This window comes from Symsagittifera roscoffensis, chromosome 5 (genome assembly GCF_963678635.1).
Source record: "Symsagittifera roscoffensis chromosome 5, txSymRosc1.1, whole genome shotgun sequence".
NCBI lineage: Eukaryota > Metazoa > Xenacoelomorpha > Acoela > Convolutidae > Symsagittifera > Symsagittifera roscoffensis.
In genome coordinates, this window is record NC_087066.1 from 30,670,822 (window position 1) to 30,693,946 (window position 23,125).

The window sequence follows — 23,125 nt, forward strand, 5'->3', positions numbered from 1 at the left end:
TACATATTTACTAAATTTGTTTTAAAATTTTTTCAGCAGCCTTGATATATTTTTTGTCGTTTTTTGTAATCCTGCTATTTTCAGTTTGAATTTCCTTGGTAATAATTCCAAAGTTCACTCAAATCATTCCTCAAATCATTTCTACTAAAAAAAGTTGCATTTTATTCTTAAATAACTTTTGTTGTGGGCAAATAAAAATTAGTTGGTTTTCCTTAACCAGTTTATACGATAGCAAAGAAATGCTATCAATGGCCAAGACCAAAACGATGCAGAACAAACTGTTTCCATATATGGCCTTTAAAGTACCCATTTTAATCGATCAACCTTGTTTTTTATCTATCAAATTGAAAGAGACCTTTAAAAAATGCTTGAAAATTGGCAAATTAAAATAAAGCTAGCTGGCAAGAGCGTTTGGCGTCTTTCAGAAAAATTCAAAAAACCAAAAAGCAGACCTGCAAAAGTTTGATGATTATTTTTTCACATAACGCTACTGCTTTTCCGCAAAGTTTTCGCTTCAGCCCAATTAAAGCAGTTATCACTACCTATTTCTCGCAAATCAGACATATTTAAACTTGGACATCTTTCAGTTGCAACACACAAAATATAACATTTCAGTGAACAAAATATAACATTTGAAAGTCGAACTTCAAATAACGTGGCATATGACATGCAGTTTATGAACCTGAGCGTAATGAGTCTGCAAGAAGTGCCAAGTTGAAAATGCTTCAAAGCAAATTTTACACACGGCATGACTTGGCCGACTGAAATTAGTTTCACCAGAAGTCGAAGAATCAAAGGTCAAGAGGTCATCTAACCCATTGATAGAATAAGACTGAGCGTTGATATCGGATGCACAAGATGTTGTATAACCAGGCGCTGCACGTCTAGCAAATTGATTTTGGAAGCTAATCGCAGAAGATTTAGACGATGTTTGCGATCCCAATGTTTGAAGCAGAGATACCACATCCTGATTCGGATCCAAAAATTCTTTTGGCTCCTCGACTGATGTCGTGACCTCCACTTCATCTTCAACCAAATTGTCGTCCAGAAGTATCGGCTCGTTTTGTAAATTACTGTTCGTTTCCGCAACGTCATGGATTCCATTTTGTGAGAATTCATCAACGTTCATGTTATCAACTGCTTTTTCATGAGGTGTAGTAAACTTCCTCTTTTTTAACGGAGATACATCAGCCTGAAGTGAATTTATTTCATCCAATGCGTTTCCGATTTGATGCCATGATGAGGACCTAATTTTATGAATATGGTGGTAGTGATTCAGCAGCGCAATTCGTGTCCTGAATTTTTTGGTGCACAGAATACAATTTTCTGTCAATATCCGCTTACTTCTTCTTTTTCCTGGTTCAAAAAAATCATGCAAATAATCTTGAGACAAGTCTCGATGACATTTTTCCATGTGATTCCGCAAATGACCTTTCGTCGTGTACTGTTTTGAGCATACATGGCATAGAATCTCTTCAGAAATTTTACTATCAGCTGTTTTTGTAAAGTCTTCCTTGTTCACACTTTCTAGCTGGTCCTCATTTTGTTCTGAGTCATCGATTTGCAGTTCGCTCAGCTCCTCGACATCTAGATTCTTGTCATGTTCTGTTTTGTAGTGTCTCTTAATAGCACCAACCGTCTTCACAATCTGACCGCAATCTTCACATTTGAATCTGGCAAAGGATCCCTGGATGTATGGCTTCAAGGCGTCCACCTGGTCCGCTTCATCCAATTCGGACTCTGATGCAGGAACTATCTTTGCACCTTCGGACACCTTGTCCTCGATCTATAACAAAAACTAATTCCGTTGAAAGCTTGATCTCAAGTCTTCTCATATTGAACATATATGGCCATAGCTTAAATTTTATAAGTATGTTCAAGTCACAGACACTACTACAACTTAGAGACTTAGAGGTCCGCACGATAGGAGACACACAAATATGACTGAAGAGGATGCTGTGCGGTACTACTATGAAAGAGTGGTCCCTTGAAAATAACCAGGTCTTGAGAATAAGACACCTAGAGCTCTCAAATCGTTTAATAATTATGATTACGCCTTTCAGAAAGATATCTGGCAGTTTATTTTCAAACAAATTTCATGTTTTGTTACCTCTTAAAACCTCCCCCTCAACATTTTAAGGTTGAAAATTTAAAAAAAAAAACGCCAATAGTGGGTTTTGATGTCAAATAAGTCAACCCAATTATATGGTTGTTGAACCGTAAAATAAAGTAAAGCGAGCAAATTTCAATGTATAAACAATAGTGATTACAATTTTCAATCTGAAAAGTTTCTGGCTGAACATATTTAGCAAGATTTTTGAAATGAATAATTTATACACAAACTTGTTTTCAAAATTATAACATGCGAAATGCATGCGGGACCTGTCTATCATAGTTGCTTTTTCGAGGGACCACTCTATCATAGTTAGTACCTGCTGTGCACCTAAAAGTAGAAGAAAATATAGCTAACATGTTCTAGAAATAAATTGATCCGAAAACCGTTAAATGTTCTCCTCAACAGAGGAGCGGTCTTGACTGTAATGAATCAGAAGTTTGGTCATAAAGACAGACATACAGTACAGTAGTAGACATGAGTTTTACGTTTCACCCTCGGTAAAATTGCTGCAAACGATTTTTATAATTGTCTGTCGTCTGACGACATTCGACCGCGTGACATAGGTCTCTCTCTGAATGAGGATTCGAATTATTTATCACGGATTACAATAGCCTATATACTGTAGAAACAAAGCATTGCATTTTGCTTTGAAAGAAAAGGCATTAAATATGTATATAAATTCCGCGCTTTAAGTAAGACTAACAATATTTATAGAGATAGTCACAGGCCTTTATAATTTTGTATGCCTCGATTGATAAATTATTCTTTTCAACATCGCCTTATACCATGAGCTTCGTCTTACGGGAAAGGCAACTGTCTGAAAATACTGTTATATAATTAGACTCAATCGATGTGAACTCAAAACAATATGTTAAATTAAACCCAATTCAAATATTATAGCTGTTTTGTCTCTAATACAACCACGCTTAGTCAGTCTTTTGCAACTTACAATCTGACGTGCTAGCCTCGGCAGCACATATACTAAAATTGGAACGATACAGAGAAGATTAGCATGGCCCCTGCGCAAGGATGACACGCAAAATCGTGAAGCGTTCCATATTTTTCCACAATTTATGGTCTGAGATGGATCAGAATACAACAATGATATGTCGCCAACAAGCAAAAAAAAGAAAGTAAAATGTTGAATTCCACATTTAACGCAAGTAAACAAGCACACGTACGCGTGAACGTTCTCAAACATTTTATTTAATATTTTTTTCATAATATCTATCGAATTCCAGGTAAAAGCGAAATATTCAAAAACAGCACTAAAAATGTTTCGAAATTTTTAATTGCATGCTCGATAGTTTGAAGGGCTCCAATATCATTCAGGCCTCTACTATACAAGTAATCATAGTTGGTTCCCTGAAAAAAAAGTGCGTATGAAAGACAGGTCCCGGCGTATTTTTTCAAAATTGGAAAACTCAGTTAAATAAATGCATGCTGTTTCCAAAGAATTTGAGAATGAAAAATCACATTTTGTATAGACATAACTAAGTAATGACGCAAGCTAACTATCAACACATCGCTCATTCCCCTCCCGAGCCATATCACACCTCCATTCGACATCAACGATTTTTATTGCGTCCTCATTGATCAGTATAGTTGAAAATGAAATTTAACTGTACCTTGTGGCTAGCAGCGACATGCTCCTTCAAAGCCTTCCATGTCGTGAATCCCTCGCCACAAACACGACATTCACGTGTATTTACGGGAAAACACGTGATCGAATGTTTGCTCAGGAACACTTTACTAGCGAAGTCTGCATTGCACAGTTGGCATCTGAATCTCTTTTTGTTCGTTTTGGTCTCTTTTTGAGGTCTAACCTCCCTTTCAATCGATCTAGCTCTTTGCTGCATTGGCGTTGATGACGATGATGCAGAAGCTATGGAGATTGCTGAGGGTTCTTCAATAATTGCACTATCAGGCATAGTTTGATCTATACTGGACATCATGTACTGGTACTGTTTAAGGCTGTCTGGAACATCATCCTCTGCGATACGCTAAAACCAAAATAAATTTTTTAGTGCGTTCTTTTGATTTTTGATAAATAACACTAGCAAGAGCGTCTCCATTAAAATGATTTCAGACAAGCTATTCAAAAATGGAACAATTGAATAACTTAAATTGGTTCACAATAGTTTTTCAAGCAATGAAACTTCGAAAGAAATCAAATTTTTCCATAGAGCGAATAGGTTCGCAAAGGCTTCGGTTTTTCAAAGCAAGCTACTGAAGCGATGAAACTTTGATATATGTCAAGCTATTTCTCAGAGCAAAGAAATTACTAAAAGTATAATTTTTCCAGCAAATATTCAAACAATGAAACAGAAACTTTTCCAATCATTTCAATGCAGAATCGGTTCACAAACAATTTATTCAAAGCAATCCAAAAAACTGATTAAACCCCAAAATATTTCAGGTTATTTCATCGAGCGAATCGGTTCGAAAAAACTACAACATTTCTAAGATAGCTATTCAATCGATCAAACTACTTTGAAATTTATAAAGTTAATTCATAGAGGAAATCGGTTTTCAAAAACAAAAATTTCAGTGAGCATTTCAAGTAAAGAAACTTTTCATTTCAAAAAACGAATCGGTTCGCGAATAGCTAAATTTTTTCTAAGCAAGCTATTCAAGCGATGAAAGTTGGAATAATTTCAATTTTTTTCATAGAGTGAATCAGTTTCCGATTTTTTTAATGCTTTTTTGAAAGCATCGTTAGATCTTCCATATCATCTAAGCTACAAGCTTTCAGGAAATGAGGTTTTGGCATTGGAATCACAAACAAAAACTACAAACTCGCTCGCATTCAAGCACGGCTACAAAATTTTGAATTTTGAATGTTTTGGAACTTTTTGAAAAATTCAAAATCCTCAATGTCTCCTAAGCTACAAGCTTCAGAAAGGCCAAGCTTAGACACAAACTCTAGTTTAGACACAAACTCTAAACTTCATCCCGTTAGCATGCAATCACGAGTACAAAATTTTAAATCTATAACTTTTTTTTGTATTTTTTCGTTCTAAGAATTTTTTGAAAGATTATTTAAAGATTATTTAAAGATTATTTAACGATTATGTAGTATTGAGAAATACTACACAGACAAAAGACCATTGTCTTAAATGTTTATTCTAAATTGGAGCGTGCCATTTAAATTAAAGCCTCTTTTCACTAAATCAGATATTGACTGATTTACTCTTATTAGGACTATAAAATCTTGTTTTGAAAAATCCACTCCTTTTTAAATACTTGTCCAATTTTTCTCATTTTTTCATGCTCAATATTTTAAAAGGGCGGCGATTATTAATACGTCCCTTTTAACTTAACTTGAAACAAACTGGATAAATATTCAGCAGTCTTGCCGGCTGCACTGATATTCTCCTTGCTTTGATTAAGCAGAGGTGCACCTGCAATATGATGCATCAGAGAGAATAATATGAATTTTTAATAAGACAAACTGAAGGCTGCGGTTTTTATCAAAGGGGACTAATAAGTTAAAGATATTTGATTTGAAAAAATCAAATAAAAACTAGTTGAAAATTCCCTTATTAGAAAGGGAGAACAAAAGAGCAGGTGAAACCTGAATAATTAAAGATTGAATCAGCCGCCGGTTTATGCTTACGAGCAAAAGGACTGGCCTGAAATCTTCAGTGTTTCATTTTGCTCAGTCAGCAGCAAGTTAGATATCTTCAGTTAATCCTTTTCAAAAAATAAATAATTTTTCTTTTCTGCATTTACAGTAAAATTAAACTAGTCTTTTTTCACAAATAAAACAGAGAATAAATTCTCATTTCAAGTTCGATAAAATTATAAAACGAGATACTCGAGATAACCCCATCTGAGGAAGTCTGGACTACAAGTACCCAAAGGACTACGGCAAGACGAAACTGACAACCAAACCAGAAGTGCCAAGTGGACAACATCAAGGCAACCCAAGAAATACTACTCAGTCATCGACCTTAGTAAGAAGATAAAATATTGATGAACAAAATAAGATTAACTCAACCTCCCCTCATAGGTATATTTCTTTAAGCTGTTCGATTCGCTTATATAATCTAATTACCCAGTGCTCTGTATTTAACCAACTAATTAATTCATACCTTTTCTAACTATTGTTTCTACTCTACTTTTTGTCAAGACAATTTGACGATTTAAGGTGACACTTATAACTTAGGATAAAATTACTAAGCATTCAACCAGCAATGAGCGCTTAGTAAAACTGGTGCGACCGCAGCAGAGAACTAATCCTTAAGAAAATCCTTTTCCAACAAACTAGAAACAGCTTTTAAAATTCCAAAAAAATATATTATTATTAGGATCTGTGAGTATTTGTCAGATTAGTTTCCAACCTCAAAAAGCCAGAGACAATGGGTATGTTTCGATAGAAACACAATTTCATTGTCTTCTACTTGACAGATATTCCTAGTAGGGTTCTTGCGAAAGCATCCCCTGCGCTAGCAGTCGCCCACGATATCCCTCCATCTCGAGGTCTATTAGACGGCTTTCTAACTGACATTAGCTCATGAACTTAACTATTATCTATTATTATAATAATATATAAAATTTCTGAAAGAATCGTTCTCTGCCTAAGTCCGCTAGTAAGATATACCCATTTTGTCCAGTAATCCACTAAATTTTTGCCGAAACTTCAGTTTAAAGTTATCATCACTAAAATTAACGAAATTCTGTATTAAACTAAAGTGCTCAAAAACTTATTAAATAACTTCAATTATTTTTTTGAGGGGGTTAAGTGGTCATATGTGCGATCTAAGAGTACCCTAAATTGTATGATAAATTGAATTCTTCATCACATTATCTCAAACCATCCACGCTTGTTGCTATTTATTCTAATCCTTCATCATTTCTCGAGGCTTATCCTCATTTTTTCTTAAACTAATTTTAATTCTATCCACCTTAACATAACTTAAACTTAAATCATCCATCAGTAAAACTACCAATTACTGAAACTAAGGAAGAAAATAACAAAAACCACGAAGGAAGGAACGGATTTGGGTGTTCTTTAATAAACTATTAGTTTTTTTAACACAGTTTAAATATACACCTAATAAACAATAAGATTACGCACTAAAACCAATCTTAAACGTTAACCACATAACACCAAACACCAAGTTTTAGTTTCAGCACAAAAATATCAGGTTTCACAACAAAAACTAAGTTTAAAACACTGACACATCCACTTTATATTGATAAAATAGGTTTCATATGATAGCATAAGCACTAAAAAATTGATTTTTACCAGCCAAAATTTTTGGTTTCAGTCTAGGTTTCAGTTATAGGGTCAAACGTTTCAGTTAAAATAAGTATAGTTTCCGGTCAAAATTTTAAGTTTCTGTAAACAGATTCGGGTAAAACAGCAAAAGTTGAACTAGTCAAACCCAAATTTGGATACCATAAGTCAAAAACCTGGTCTTAAATGGTACGTTTTTGTTAGTTTCAGGTTTCAGAACACAAAAATTGAGTTTTTGGTCTCAAAATTGAGCTCCGAACGCCGAATTTTGACTTTCTAGAGAAAACTAACGGTGTTAAAACCCACCAAACCAATTTTAAATTTTGGTTCCTAAGGCTGAAACGTACGTTTCAAAATTGGTGTTTTTGGTTTCAGAACCAAAAATCTTGCTTCCCAAGTGAAATTTTTGTGAAATATTGAAAGATAATAGGAATCCTTAATAATGCACTAACAAATTTTTGAACTCAAAAAACTTCTAGAAGGTGTTAGTTTGAGCCCTCAAACTTATAGTTTCAGAAAACTAAAATCGTCGTTTTAGGCTAAAATTTTCATCTTTTTGGCAATTTTATTGCTGGAATAGAAATATATTAGAGAGACCAACCTAAATTTTTAATCTCAAAACTCTAAAACCAAGTGTTCAAACCATAGTTTCAGTTCTAGAAATCATAGTTTCAGCCCCAAAAACTTAGGTTTCCGTATACAAAATTTTAATTTTGAGGTTGCAAACCTGTTCCAAATTCTAATTTTACACTAGACCAGCTATCAAAAACCACCTTTTTATTTTCATGCATCGAGTTTGAGAGAGTTTAAGAGTTTTAGGTTTGAGATTTCAAAAACTAGATTTAAGATATCAAAAGATTCGGTTTTCTCGAATTTTTTTGCAAGATAAAGCATAAACTAGGTATACTAAAGCTTCTAGACAATTTTAAGATTAAAAAACTCAACTTCAGCTACCATAGTTTCAGGTTTCAGATTATTGTTTCAGTCAAAAAATTTTTAATAAAAAAAATTAAGTAGTGAGCTAATAATAGCCCAAAAAGGCATATAGTTATATTTTTAACCATACCAAAAGCATCAATTAATCTTATCTTGAAGAAAGTTTCAGGTTTCAGTTAAGGTTTCAGCGAATAAAAACTTGAAAAACTTAGAAAAAATTTTAGATTTTTTTCCAAATTTTTTTTTTTTATTCTTATTTTTTTATTAATAACCTTTGTTAATATTCAATGATTCCTAGGAGGTTTTCATTACACTGAAACAAACTAATCAAATAGTACAACTTAGCTTAAGAAAAAGAAAACATCGTAAAAATTAATGTCAACACATTTTAAAATTGACGTCAGTACAATAAATTTAAAACTCAAATTAGGAAATAAAATCTCTAACATCATATGGTATATCACTAACACGGAAAAAGATCATATTAGTATACTAGCAAAACACCCTAACGACGATAAACACGAATTATACGTCTTTTTTCGACGATACACTCCAGAAATTGACACAATTCTTCAGCAAATAAAAATACCAAATAATATAATTTATATACCGCAAGAACGATTAATTGCTTCACTCCCGATTGCTTTTTGATATCATAATATACCTAAGCACAAAACTACTTGCATTTTGATCAATTTTTTATTAAACACAAATTTTTCCTTAACAAAAATTAAAAACATAACAAGTTCATTCCAAATTGATTTGAAAAATTTAAATATTCTTTATATTGTTTATCATTCCCTAAATAAATATTTATGTCCCTAAAATGATGTAAAATGCTATGACCAACTTTTATCCAGTAAATACAACAGCATTTAATTTAAAACTAAAATTAAAAAATAAATCCACAAAAATTATTTGGTATATCACCAATATCCAAAAAGATCAAATCACAATTTTGTCCAAACACCCACACAAAAATATTCACGAATTAACCATTCTTTCCAGCAGCAATACCCCAGAGATAACTTCTATTTTAAAAAAGCTTAAACAGTCCCATAGCACTATTGATCTATCTAACAAAAATTCGTATTTATTGAACCCAGCAAACTTCCTTGTAACTTAAATACAATTATTTCAGTCCGTACAATTGATCAGTACACAACACATCCAAACCCTTTATATATTGTTAACAAAACATTGCGTGAATTAAACAAAGATGGCAAACGTAGTAGCATACCCAGATTTAGCTCTCGAAAAGTTTACCGGCTTAGATCCGAATGAAGATGCAAGAGATTTTCTTGATATAGTAGAGAAAAAGATAGCATTTTCCCTAGGCACTAGACCAGGAGATGCAGGTGACGAACAAGACGCATATGATAACAGACAAAGAGCCTTATTTGGTTCAATATTAAGAGGTCCAGCCGCTCAATGGTATCAGGGATTAGCAGCAAACTTACCTTGGAATGATATAAGAGATCAATTCATAGATAGATTCACTGATGATAAAGATAAGTATAGGAGACGAATAGAAGCAGAAAACATAAAAAGACAACCTGATGAATTCATTAAAAGCTACATACATAGATTAAGCACCGCAGTAGACCGTCGATGGCATAATCCAACTTTTAATGATGATCAAAGAACAGCAAAGAAAATGATATTCTTTGTACGCGGCTTAAGCCCGCCAGGCTTGAAACAAAAGGCTCATCAATTCCTAATTGAGAATCCACCCGCAACATGGCAACAATTAAAAGATCATATTGCAGTAAGTAGTGAGTTTACTGGAACAGCCTCAAGTAAAGTTGATAATAAGTTGGAGATAGAAGGAATAAAGATCATAAAATAAATGCAGCCTATAATCCAAATGAACCCAGAAATAAACAAAACCATACCCGATTTTGTAAATGGTGTCGTAGGTCAGGTCATACTATCAGTGTTTGTTTTAAATATAGAGACCACAAAGATCAAAACAGAAAACCACTTCAGTATCGTGAAAAATTCTCAGACAATTATAATAGGAGATCTAGGCCTCGAGAAGAAAATAGTTATAACAATCGATACAATGGCTATAACCAGCGAAATAACATAACAGACCATATTCTCCGTATCCTAGACAGTTCAATATTAGAACAAATAGTTTCGATAGATCTCGATCTCAAAGTTTTGGATCAAGAGATAGAAATTTCAATAATAGATTTAACGATCAAAATAACCCAAATCGTTATAATACTTACAACACAACCTCAAATAACTATAATCAAAATAGGAACAGAAGCAATTCTATACCCGATCGAAAAAGAAGATCATTTTCACAAGACAATTATAGAGCGCAATACCAAAACAGACCTCACGAACATAAATTCCCATCCTACAATAATCAATCAAGATCCCTAGGTGATTCAAAACCAACCTCCAGAGAAAATAGTCGAGACAGAAACCCTAAAGTACAATTTAGTGAGAATAAAATCCATGGCTATTACAGCGATGACGAAGGCGAGGAACTTACTTTAAACTAGAACAGTCTCCGCAAGATAAAAAGTCACAAATGTATATTAATCTATATCAACATCCCGTCGGAGACAAAAATAAAAATAACGGCCTTGAAACCCAATTTTTAGTAGATACTGGAGCAACTTGTTCACTGTTAAATTATGATACCTATTTAGAATACGCAAAAATACAAAAGTTGACACTTACTAAAGCACAATCCAAAACATTTGCTGTTAATGGACAAAAACTCAAACTCTTAGGATATACAAATTTTAACGCTAGTTTTGACAGTAAAGGTGATTATTTTGTAAAAATTCGAGCATGGGTTGCGGCCAAGGACGGATGTAAACTTAATATATTAGGTATGGATTTCCTCTCTAATTCAACTAAATCGATCGATTTTTCAACAGCAAAACTAGAACTTAAATTGTACCCAGGAGTATCAGTCGCTATAAGCAATATAAAAAGCAAAAGCTATCCATTTATAAGTAGTTATCAGAATGTACTTTTGGACCAAACTATAACTTTAGCACCAAAATCAACTCGTGTCATTTCCATATCCCCAGCTGACAAAGTTTTTAAAAAAGGAACATCGTTCAAACTTGATAAAGACCTACAACAAAAAGGAATATACACTTATAACACATATTGTAATCATGACGAGAAAACGTTACCTATAATGTTAAACAATCCTAAAGAATCGAAGGTCATTATATCCAAAGGTTCAATTGGACAAACTTTCGAGGACATTGAAACTGATTCAAAAACAATCTACAGCGTCGCAGACAATATAGCTTTTATGGAAGTTTTGTTCAACAAAAACGAACATCTTGATCATATTTTTCATGTAAGCGAGCAATCAAAAGATCAACTGTTTTTCAAAAATGCATCAATTGGTGAAAATCGTAAAAATTCAAAAAGGAAAAACAAGGAAATTTTTAAACAAAAAGAACTGGATTATACTAATAAATACGAACTAGAAACAGATTTCAGCAAGGAATTGAAGGACCTGAAACCCAAATCTGAAATAAACTCTCAAACACATTTTACAAATATACAAATTCATGAAATCCAAAAAAAATTTGACAAGACAAAACAAGAGTTTCTAAAAAAATTTGACTTTACTCACTCTGATATAGACCAATATCAATTACAAGACCTAATGAATATGCTATTACAAAATAAAGACGTATATTCACAACATAAATACGACGTAGGACTAATAAAGCAAAAATTCCATGTAAAGCTTTTACCAAACTCTGTATTGACTAAACAAAGACCATCAAGAGTTTCATTGCATTACCAAGAAAAACTGAATGACTTACTAGACCAACTATAAAAATCAGGAATAATTAGAGAAATGGGAAGTAATAGAATGGGATCAGAATTTATAAATCCAATTATAATACTTCCAAAAGGGAACATAGTCAAGCTCGTTATCGATGCGAGATACCTGAACTCAATAACTGACTTAAGTCGTTATTCATGGCCATTAGAACCAATAGGATCGCTCATCACTAAGCTAAAGGAAATTTCTTCACCACGAGTGATTTATGCTCAGCATACAATCAAGTACCTTTCACAGAAGAAACACAACAATTAACAAGCTTTGTAATTGGATCAAAACAATATACTTTTAAACGAGGTTTTTACGGATAATGTGGTCTACCAAATTTCTTCAGTAGAATAATGACAATACATTTTGCACCCTTAAAAAAAGAAATCAAGCAGTAACCTATATAGACGATACAATAATGCAAGCACAAACTGTAGAAGAAATGTTCGACATCATTGCTACATACCATGACTTATTAAGAAAATCAGGACTAAAAGCTCAACCAGAAAAAACAAATTTTTTTTTGAGAAGAGTACAGTTTTTAGGACATGTAATAAGTAAAAATGGCATACAACCAGTCAAGAAAAAGGTAGATGATCTCAAAGCATTGAAATCGCCAGAGAACAAAAGAGATGTAATGAGAGTGTTAGGTTGTTTAGGATTCTATAGTATGTATATAAAGAATTTACATGTAGACTCAAAACTTTTCTATGATTTGATACGGAATGATACAGTTTTTAAATGGACACAAGATCATGAAAAACTATTTAACGAAATAAAAGAAAGAATTAGCGCAGATACAATTTTAGCAATACCAGACACAAGATATCCTTCCCATGTACACGTAGACTCATCATCAATAGGAATAGGTTCAATATTGGTACAAGAATTCCCAGAAGGAAAACGTATAATATCCTTTAATTCAAGAGTATATAACAAAGAGGAACAAAAAATGTCAACAACAGCTAGAGAGCTTTGCGGTGTTGTATCAGCTCTACAAACATACGAACACTATTTATTAGGTTCACCACATCCAATAGATCTCTACACTGATCACGAAGCTTTGATTTACCTTTGGGGAAGAAGAGGTAAACTTTCCCATAGATATTTTAGATACCAATTGGTTATATCACAATTCCAAAATTTGAAAATTATTTGGACCGAAGGAAAAAACCTAGCATTCCCGGATATTTTAAGCAGAAATGTAACAACTAAAGATTTAGACAAACACCAATTAAAACATAAGAAAATTCCCAAAGACATTCTATTCTACGACGAAAATGGCTACGAAGAAAAATACTTCATAGTACATGATACCGAAAAAGGACCCAGCGACGAATTTTTTCCTGTCAATAAGCAAAATAAGAACGGTGTAACTAGATTCAAAATAAACAACGACAAATTAATCAAAATACCCAAGGAAACGAAAAAAGAACAAATTTGCTCACCAACTGATATAAGTTCTTGCTTTATACAAGGTTCAGCTATCAACCAAGTTAGAATGATTCAAAACAAAATACCAAATAATAATGCAAATGACGAAGAATCAGATCATAACTACTCTGAATTGTCCTTCGAATTAAACACTAACCCAACCCAATTTGGGGATTATATGTCAAATTACGATATTTAAGTCCAGTCCGACGTCCTACACTTTGAAACGATTGATGAACAAGATGAAATCTTTCAAGAATGTTTGCTAAACGATGAAATTGCACTATGTGAACAATTAACCAATAAACTAGAAAACAAAAAAATTGCAACCAAACTGCCTAACGAAACACTTACAAACAAGGATAACCTTACTCAGATTTTCACTAGTTTCAACAACCTAGGAAAAAATATAGATTTAAACACGGAACTTATTACCAGAGAACAAGACACCGATGCAGTCATAAAAATCGTAAAAGAATTAGTGAGAAACAAAAACAAAGACTCAAAAAATATACATTATAGACAATCGAAAGCTTTATCTTCATATCTAAATAAATTTGAAACATTATTATTATTAGGAAATATTCTTTGCATCGAACAAACACCAGATAATCCTGAAGTGAAAGAAATTAAAATTTGTGTACCTATGTCACTTTTTATAAGAACATTTGAATTGGCCCATACAGATCAATTAGCAGGTCATGTAGGAAAAGACAAAACCATTGCGAAAATAAAACAATTTTTCTTTTGGCCAGGCATGTATAAATGGATAACCCAGTTAATAGCAGGATGTCTTGACTGTCAAAAAAATAAACACAAACGTCACGATCTTAACCAAGCACCGTTAGAACAATGGACGGATACAGTACCTTTCCCGTTTCATACTGTACACATAGATCATAAGGGACCAATTAATCCTACATCAAACGGAAAGAAACACAGTTTAGTTGTGGTAGATTCATTTTCTCGATTCCTCCAAGTATATCCAGTAGCTAACACTACCGCACTTGAAACAAAAAAAACTTTAGAAAAATTTATTCTCACATTTGGTATTCCACAAAAACTAGTTTATGATAAAGGAACAGCTTTCATGAACGAAGATTTTACTAGTTGGCTTCATGAACTAGGAATAACACATGCTCCCAGAACCGCATATTCACCATGGACAAATGGTAAAGTGGAAATACAAAACAAACATCTAGGAACACATTTTAGAATTTTCTTTGATCAAGCAAAGGGAAATTGGAGTGATCTAGCTGCGAAATTCGCTTTCGCTCATAACACTACTATCAACGCAAGTACTGGATTAATACCATACGAAATTGTTTTCGGACAAAAACCTCAAATACCAATCTCTTTAAAACTAGGATTACTCCGAAATTCAGAATTGACGTGCAACTCTGAATTCTGTGCTAGTCTCCCATTACACAGACATTCTTTACAAACATCATCAAATAAAGCTATACAACCATTATTAAAACCAAAAATTAACACTTCACTACTTATCCGAGAGAACCAATTTAAATACATCTATAATACAGCTTACAAGAAAAGTCTTGAAAACAACGCCAAAATCCACAAATATCGAAATAAATATAAATTAGGAAAACCCTTAGAAATAGGTCAAAAAGTACTGATGGAAAACCATTCCATAGAAGATGGCAAATCAAAAAATTACAAGAACTACGATCAGGCCCATATACGGTAACAAATAAAGTAACGAATGTAAATTATGAAATACAATTAGATTCAGATCAAACTATAAAAAAGACAGCTCATAGAAACCATCTAAATGAACACTTTCCCATTGAAGAAAAAGCAAAGGAACTGGTGAATGACTATGTTTTAAAAGACCAGTCCTACAAACCATTCTATGAAAATCTAATAAAATTGTCAATACACCACTCACCAACAAATCATTTCAAAACCCAATGGGTTCATCAGAATATTTACCTGTCGAAACACACCATAGACGAGAAAAAAATATAGAACTACATGAAACTGAGCAAGAAAAAACCTTAACGAATATTGACTCAGGATTTCAAGAGCACAACACAGAAACTATACAAATGCCACATACACCAGGATTAGCTCAGAGAAGGCTAACCTCAACACCTCTTTATCCAAACGATAGGAATGGTAATAATTTCGATGAATTGTCATATATACCATCTACATCAAGCCAAAACCTCCAAAACGGACAGACATCTGTTCAAACGGGCTCGACAAATGAAAGAATTCAGAGACATCGGCGACAACCTAGCTTCTACCAAGCAGAATTCAACTAAAAAATCTCTAATAATCTTCACTAGCTAAAAAACTCATTTTGTAATCTCCGGGCCATCAATTTGGATACGGAAGATTATTCAAACTATGACCCCACACGTAATGGTCAATCAAACTAGTCAATTTTTTTTAAAAAAACAATGGTTTCTTCCAATAAAAACCAACCAAAAAATTTACTATTGCTAATTTTTAGCAACTTCGCGATAATGATGAAATTTACTACTCTACTTTCAACATTTATACCTCTTGTCATTCTACAGAATGATGATTTGGAAAACGTATCGAATTCTCTCAAAGTTACTCACTATGACTGTTCTAGCATGCAGGAAAATAAAATGTATGCTTTAAATCAAGTGGCCCCATGTAAAGTTAGCCAAGAAAAACTTTACACTACCGATAGCAAAATTAGCGTATATCAACGGTCTTATAGAACATACGTGAACGCAGTTATGTGTAAAATTAAAACATTTCCCATTCGTTATAATTGCGGAATGTGGGCACATTCTTCCATCGTTCACAATATGAACATGATAACCTATGAAATTAATATACCACCAGAAGATTGCGAAAAAGCAGCAAAGAACAACAAAATTACAGTGAATGAAGATGGATACACCCATGAACTAATTATAAAAATGGATGAAAGTATTTTACAACACAGAAATGAAGGAACATCATTAGAAGGCGACAGTTCGACAGCATGCAAGAATAGGGGACAAATCAAACACTATAGCTACGAAACGCACATGCAAAAAGTTCAACTCAAAGTAATTTTAGAAACAAAACAAGTACAAAATCCTTACGGTATCCCATTACCATGCACAGTACTCGAAGGCGGATGCGAATCAACATCATTAGACCCTTATGCTTACACTTGGGACATGCCCGAAAATTGCGTAGTCACAAAATTGTTTTCTCAAAAAGCGAAAATGGTCAAGTACGCTAATAAGTTGGACCACCCTCAATATCATATACTGAGTGAGGGATCAGCACCCAACGGCTTAGACCTCAAAATTCGCATTTACAACAAGCAGCAAGAAGTCTGCAGCAGGCCAGGAGCATTATATAAAACAAATTTTGAGTCCTTGTTTATTTCTTATTCAGGCGGTTTTGATATGAACACTGGTAAATCCAGCAACATACGACACGATGATAGAAATTACTATCAAATGCAAATAAATGAGAACGATCAAATAAGAGTGAAACCTTTGAACTATCCTCTGGTATCAGGTAATTTTTCATTCCTCCATGATGAACGTAACAATAAAAATCGGGATCCTCTTTGGCGCCATGTAGGTACCGATGAAATTGATAACGAACTTCATCTGGGTGCAAAGTTAGATTACATAATGTATTTTAATGCTAAACAACTCAGACATTCTGAAATGACATTATTACAGAATCAATGTGAACTCGAAAGAACACAAATTCTAACAATAATGATGTTAGCTTTACAAAATACCAGGCTTGCAGGATATATGTTAACCGGCAATCGCTCTATGTTTTTGGACACCGATGGAGCAGTTGGCTGGCTGTATCACTGCCCTAAAAAAGTTTCACCTCTTAAAGTTCTCGAAAAATGCTTTGATCGAATACCGATCTTTTACAATGAGCGAACAATGTTTGTCGACCCTATTACCCGCCAAACTTTTCCTTTTGCCAACGAAATACACTGCGTTGGTGGCTACAAAAATGCCTTTCAACTTGATTTAGATGATAAATTATCTTGGTACCAATTAATGCCGGCTCCAATACCTTTCAAGACTCCTTTAATGTTCGCTCCACAAGATATAGGCCATATTACGGAATTTCCCGTATACGATTCGCGACGCGCAGGCATGTGTACCCCAAAACAATTAAAAGCTTTTTGGGATAACATTATTCATAACACAGCATCAACATCTATCTCAAAAAAATTACAAGAACTGTTCTCCAAAATGGACACATGGATTATGCAAATAACCGCTGCAATGGGTTTAAACCAGAAAATTTATCTAGATTCTCTGCTCTCACCAGGATTTTTTATGAATAGTTTCATCGGAACATTCGGTTTTGTTGCTTTTTTCTTAGAGAAAATCGGAATTTATTTTGCCTGTTTTCTTTTTTTCAAATTCCTGCTAGAAATAATAGTAACAATTATTAAAGCTTTGGAAATTAATAAGTTAACAAATCGTACTATGAGCTTCTGGAAGATAATATTAAGTGCAACGTATAACCTTTTCGTTCTATCAGTTTTTACTTCCATTTTCTCAAACGAAAACTCCAATCTTGAATCATCAGATTCGCGAAACTCAAGACTAAAACAAATACGGCAACAAAATCGTAATCAAAATATTTACCAAGAAAGCACTGCTTCAATACCTATGGTAGAGCGAAATGAGCCTGCAGTACCCTTAATGTCACCAGATTCGCGAAACGAACCTGGTTTATACCCAGACCTAAATAACCAAAATGAACATTTAGTACGGACCAATGTAATAGGAACAATCTCTAGCTTAACAATCCCTCATCCAACCACCAATAACAACACTATAACGCCAATCTAAGCAACAATTTTCTATTTCAGAATGCCCGCAAGAAAACTGTGCATCCCCATAGACTAAATGCTAGTCGATATTTTAGACAGACAAGTTCCTTTACTGATTCAATTTCCCACACTTACAAATTAACTGTTTACACGAATAGCAGCTGTTGACTTACCTCAATTAGAAACCAATAATTTTATACGCCTCATGCTAATTGTTTATCCAGGAAAAGTGATTCATGAAGCTGTCATTGAATCATCGAATCCCAAATATAATTATATTTGTTCGTTTCTTCAAAGTAACGAATCTGCTATCATAAAAATTACTTCAGAAGGAGTTCATTTTTGTGTATGAAATACCACGATACAAAGAATTTACTTGAACACAAACATTTAAATGTTGGTAGGAATTTTGGATCGAGACATTCGTTTATTAATTCAACTCCCAGGTTATGCAAACAAACTACCAGCATTAATAGCATCAGCAAGATTACCAAAAACCAAACCAAATGATTGTATTCACCTTATGATAATAACTTATCCTGAGGAAACTGTTCAAGAAATTGAAATTGACTCTTCAAACAAAAAATATGATTATATTTGTTCTTTACTGGAAGGAAATAGCTCAGCAGTCGTCATTACCGATTTCGAAGGAATTCACTTCTGTGTATAAGTATTAAACCAGAAACAACAAAATTGAATGGATACTTTCCAAATATAAAATTTGGAGAAAAGTAAATGTTCCTTGACACACTAAATCAAAATTTCTGCTTAATCATATCTTGTCCTCAGTTCCCAAAGAAATTCTATTCCCGAGTCACAACAGCAATTTTACCATCCGTAGAAATTGATAACAATTTACACTTAATTATCAACGACTTTCACCATAATCAACATTACGATATTATCCTAAAGCAAACCAATCCTAGATACAAAGATATTATTCACATCTTAAAGTATAAAAATTCAGCCATATTCGAAACTGCTTGTGAAGAAATTATTTTTTGTGAGTAAAATAATTGAACATAAACTCATGTTATTTAAACACAACAATCGTCACGTACTCCTTTACCAAATAGAAAAATCCTTCGACGCTTGAAACGGTTCATATTGTCCAAAACTCATCTTATATTTCGATTATTGTAATACTTGGGAAGACGGAACAATTGAAGTCTTCCACAACTCGCCATATTGGAACTTTTTTCTAGTTTTGTCGAATACATGCTTAAGTCATCTGCCAAAAGACATCAGCGATTTCCATTCAAATGATCTCACTAACCTCTCGTAATCTGTTTATCCGGTTACCAAACCTACGTTACTCACTCATTGGAGTAGAAAAACACTCTGAAAACTTTTTTCTTTTACATGTGAGTAAGGTTAACTCCAGTATAGCAACTACAATAACAGTTCCAGGAAATCACCCTAATTTCCTTGAACTAAGTCATTTTCTTGCTTTTGACACAAATGCAGAATTTTTTCTAAATCCACCTATTTTCTCTAATTAAAAAAAATTATGTTTAATATCAACGACCAACCAGTTTCAGTTATTCATATAAAGAAAACATTTGAATTACAACCACATTTACAAGTTTACATGATAGCTAATGTTCGATACATCGAAACAGGTACTTTTGAGGAACTTAGTATTTACCCCGCTTCCCGATATGGGCCATTCTTTCTTTTTGTATCTGATCACCCAGAGTCTTGTCCGACCAATATTGAATGTGAACATTGTACCTAGAATGATAATTTTTTACGAAGGAACCTTTGTCCAAATTAAAGTTCCAACGCTCCTTCATTCTAGCAGAAAATTTCAAAATAATCCCCATTTTTATAATTCATTTCGAAACGCTTCATAATGGCGAACTACACAGCACCATTATTAAACCAAGCAATAAATACTGGCATTTAATACTATGTCTTGCAAATAGCCTAACATTTCCCATTCCCTGCGATCTAGACCAGATTGAATGAGCAGTGAGAATGACAACTGAATGTCCTATATGTTTGGAAATTTGCGATCAAATGAAAAAATTACACGGAAATTTATCTCCACAACCACCACATTTAGTTTGCGTTAATTGTTATAATAAACTCAAGCTAAGAGCTAGTACACCATTCGCAAAATTTCCTTGCCCCATTTGCAGGCAGATTATTCATGTAATTAATATGACAGAATACGATGTCTGTAATATCTGCAACCAATTAGTGTTATCCAGAAACAAACGAAAGGGTGAACATATGATAGTTAAGCACCCTTATATTACTGTATGCAATAACTGCATTGAGAAATGCAAAAACATCTGCCCTATCTGTTTTTCCAAAATTGCCTTTGATGAGTTTTGGGCATAACTTCTTTTTATACAATGGCAAACGAATGCCCCGTTTGTCTAGAATTGAAAACAACCCTTCAATTAAGAAAACTTCACAAAAGAAAGTATCCACAACCCTTTCATTTTATTTGTAATGAATGCTACATGACTCTCAAAACCAAAACTAACTTAATTTTTGACAAATTCTTATGCCCAATATGCCGCCAGGATGTTCACGTACTAAATTTTGAACAAATTAACAAATGTCTGACTTGTAAAGGCAATAAAAAAATGAATAAACAATTATGCTGTTTGTTTAGGAAGTCGCAAAATGTTCTGCTTGGTAATGGACATTGATTTTGTCCTTGGTTATAATCTCCTCGTCCAAGTTGACGGTTACCAAGCGCGCACAAACCGTATTTATATTCATCCCGATCAACAGCAGTTGGATATTTTTTGCACACGTTATAGTCCTGGCTTCCACGATGAAGAAAAATTTACTGTCAAAAGCAGCAGTAGATTTTTTAATATTATCTTAAATGCATTCAACAATGACGAAGATGTTATCGACATAAATTTCCAAACCTCCAATCGACTTATTTTTTAAATCTTTCCTTCTTTAAAAAAATGATTCAGATAACTTTACCAGCTTTTATATGTAAAATTTTTCAAGCTTGTTATTTTTATTTCCAAAGTTTTCTTTATGTTTCTCAACCCATACTACAGTACTTCCGAAAAACCATTGAACAACCCACTCTTGAAAGCCCAATTTGCTACTTACCAAAATCCAAATTCAAGAAACAACATCATAACGAGCCACATCATACACCACACTTTATCTGTATAGACTGTCATGACCAAATTGTAGCCCATTTTTCTAAATATGGACAGATTTTATGCCCCATTTGCCCAGTCCCAAATTATACCCAATCACTTTCATATTACTCCCCTTGTTGTTCATGCGATAGTATGGTTAAAAGCGCAAATTGGCGAAGTACCCAGACCCAAATTATGGCAAGCTATCAACATCTTACTATTTGCCATCAAGGTATCACTATTTGTACAAGATGCCTCCCTAATACTGCAAAATTTTGTCCCTTATGCCACATCCCTTGTGATTTTTCCGACCCCTGGAATTAATTCTCCACACTATCTGATGTCATTATACAATTCCTCTACACTTCTACATTTGGTAAGGCCTCAACCCTTCAGTAATTCGCTCACAATTTATATATCTTTATAAACAACAACAAACACAAAATACCCTTTAACCATGCTATATTATATACTATTTACCCCCCCCCCCCCCCCGGTTTTTTCTAGTCCCTTCTACCTATAAAAGGGGACCCCATGGTAAGCCTGTGGATGACCCCAGGTGGACATACATTTAAGATTAGGGGTTAATTAATGCCCAAATTTCCATTTTTTGCCTTAACTACATTTGCATTTTTGCTTTAAGTTTCATATCTGAGCTTAACTCAGTGTTGTAAAGTGCTTTATTCCTGTGGTTAATAAACACCATGATCGTTTTTCTTCATTTGTTTTCCGTGGTGGGTTTGTGTGAAACCACAAGATTATATGTTCCACCTTTTATATATATACAATTTTACACTTTGTCCTTCATTGTTCAAAACAGTTGATAATTAGCCTGAATATCCGAATGTAATTCGGGATTTTGAATATTTGGTCATTTTATATTGATGTTTAGCAAAATGGAATATGACCCAATTTTAAACTGGAACTGCAGAAATGCAGACCCAGCACCAGAGGAGTTCAAAAGAAAGCTGCCTCTCAGGAAGAAACAACGGAAACCTGTAGCAGTTCAATCTTTGTCAATGGACGACGGGTTAAATAAGAACCCTCGCAATTTTCCCAGTTTAACCCAAAGATTGGAGCTGCAGAAGTGCAGAGAAACCAAATTGGATACGGAAAATCCAAAATATAGAACGAGTTTAAAGTACTCAATAAAGAAAAATTATAACAGATGGAAACTACCATCGTTCATTGAAGTCGTCAACTCAACGACAATGGAAAAGGCGATGATGCCTATCGATTTCATAACCCAGCCAGAAGTGGTTATAAAGAACGAAAACAACTTCTGGAAATTAAAGAAGAGGGAGGAACACGGCTACATCCTCAAGGCAGGAGGCACGCAAGTCACCATCCCGTTTGAGGGAATAACTGCTTTTCTGAACCATAAAAAAAACAGACAGGAAGAACAGGACGACATTCAAGAACTTACGGACGGAATGAGCAGACTACGAATCAAGAACAAAATCAAAAAGAAGAAAATCGTGAAGTTGCAACAAAAACTCGAGGCTTCACAGAGGAAGATAGCGATCCTCAGATCATACAACGTGGAGCTAGAAGCCGGAAGGAAGCTCTAGATAAAACCTAACTTATCTTTATAACTTTTTCATTTGATGTTCTCTTTAAATTTTAT

At 33.8% G+C, this 23,125-nt stretch overlaps 1 protein-coding gene and 1 non-coding gene across 3 annotated transcripts in view; one reads left to right on the forward strand and one right to left on the reverse strand.

Annotated features, from left to right (window-relative positions):
• Nucleotides 1–519: 519 nt before the first annotated feature.
• LOC134846047 (PR domain zinc finger protein 5-like) overlaps nt 520–23,125 on the reverse strand; it is a 37,135-nt gene continuing 14,529 nt past the window's right edge. For both annotated transcript variants that reach the window (XM_063863225.1, XM_063863224.1), the window contains 2 exons: nt 3,745–4,119; nt 520–1,786 (listed from right to left, as the gene is read on the reverse strand). In XM_063863225.1, coding sequence (XP_063719295.1) covers nt 647–1,786; nt 3,745–4,119 — 1,515 coding nt within the window. In that variant the 3' untranslated portion in view covers nt 520–646. The remainder of the gene's footprint in view (nt 1,787–3,744; nt 4,120–23,125) is intronic.
• Nucleotides 3,074–3,180, forward strand: LOC134847038 (U6 spliceosomal RNA). The gene has a single exon (XR_010162852.1). It is a non-coding gene; the product is annotated as a U6 spliceosomal RNA (small nuclear RNA).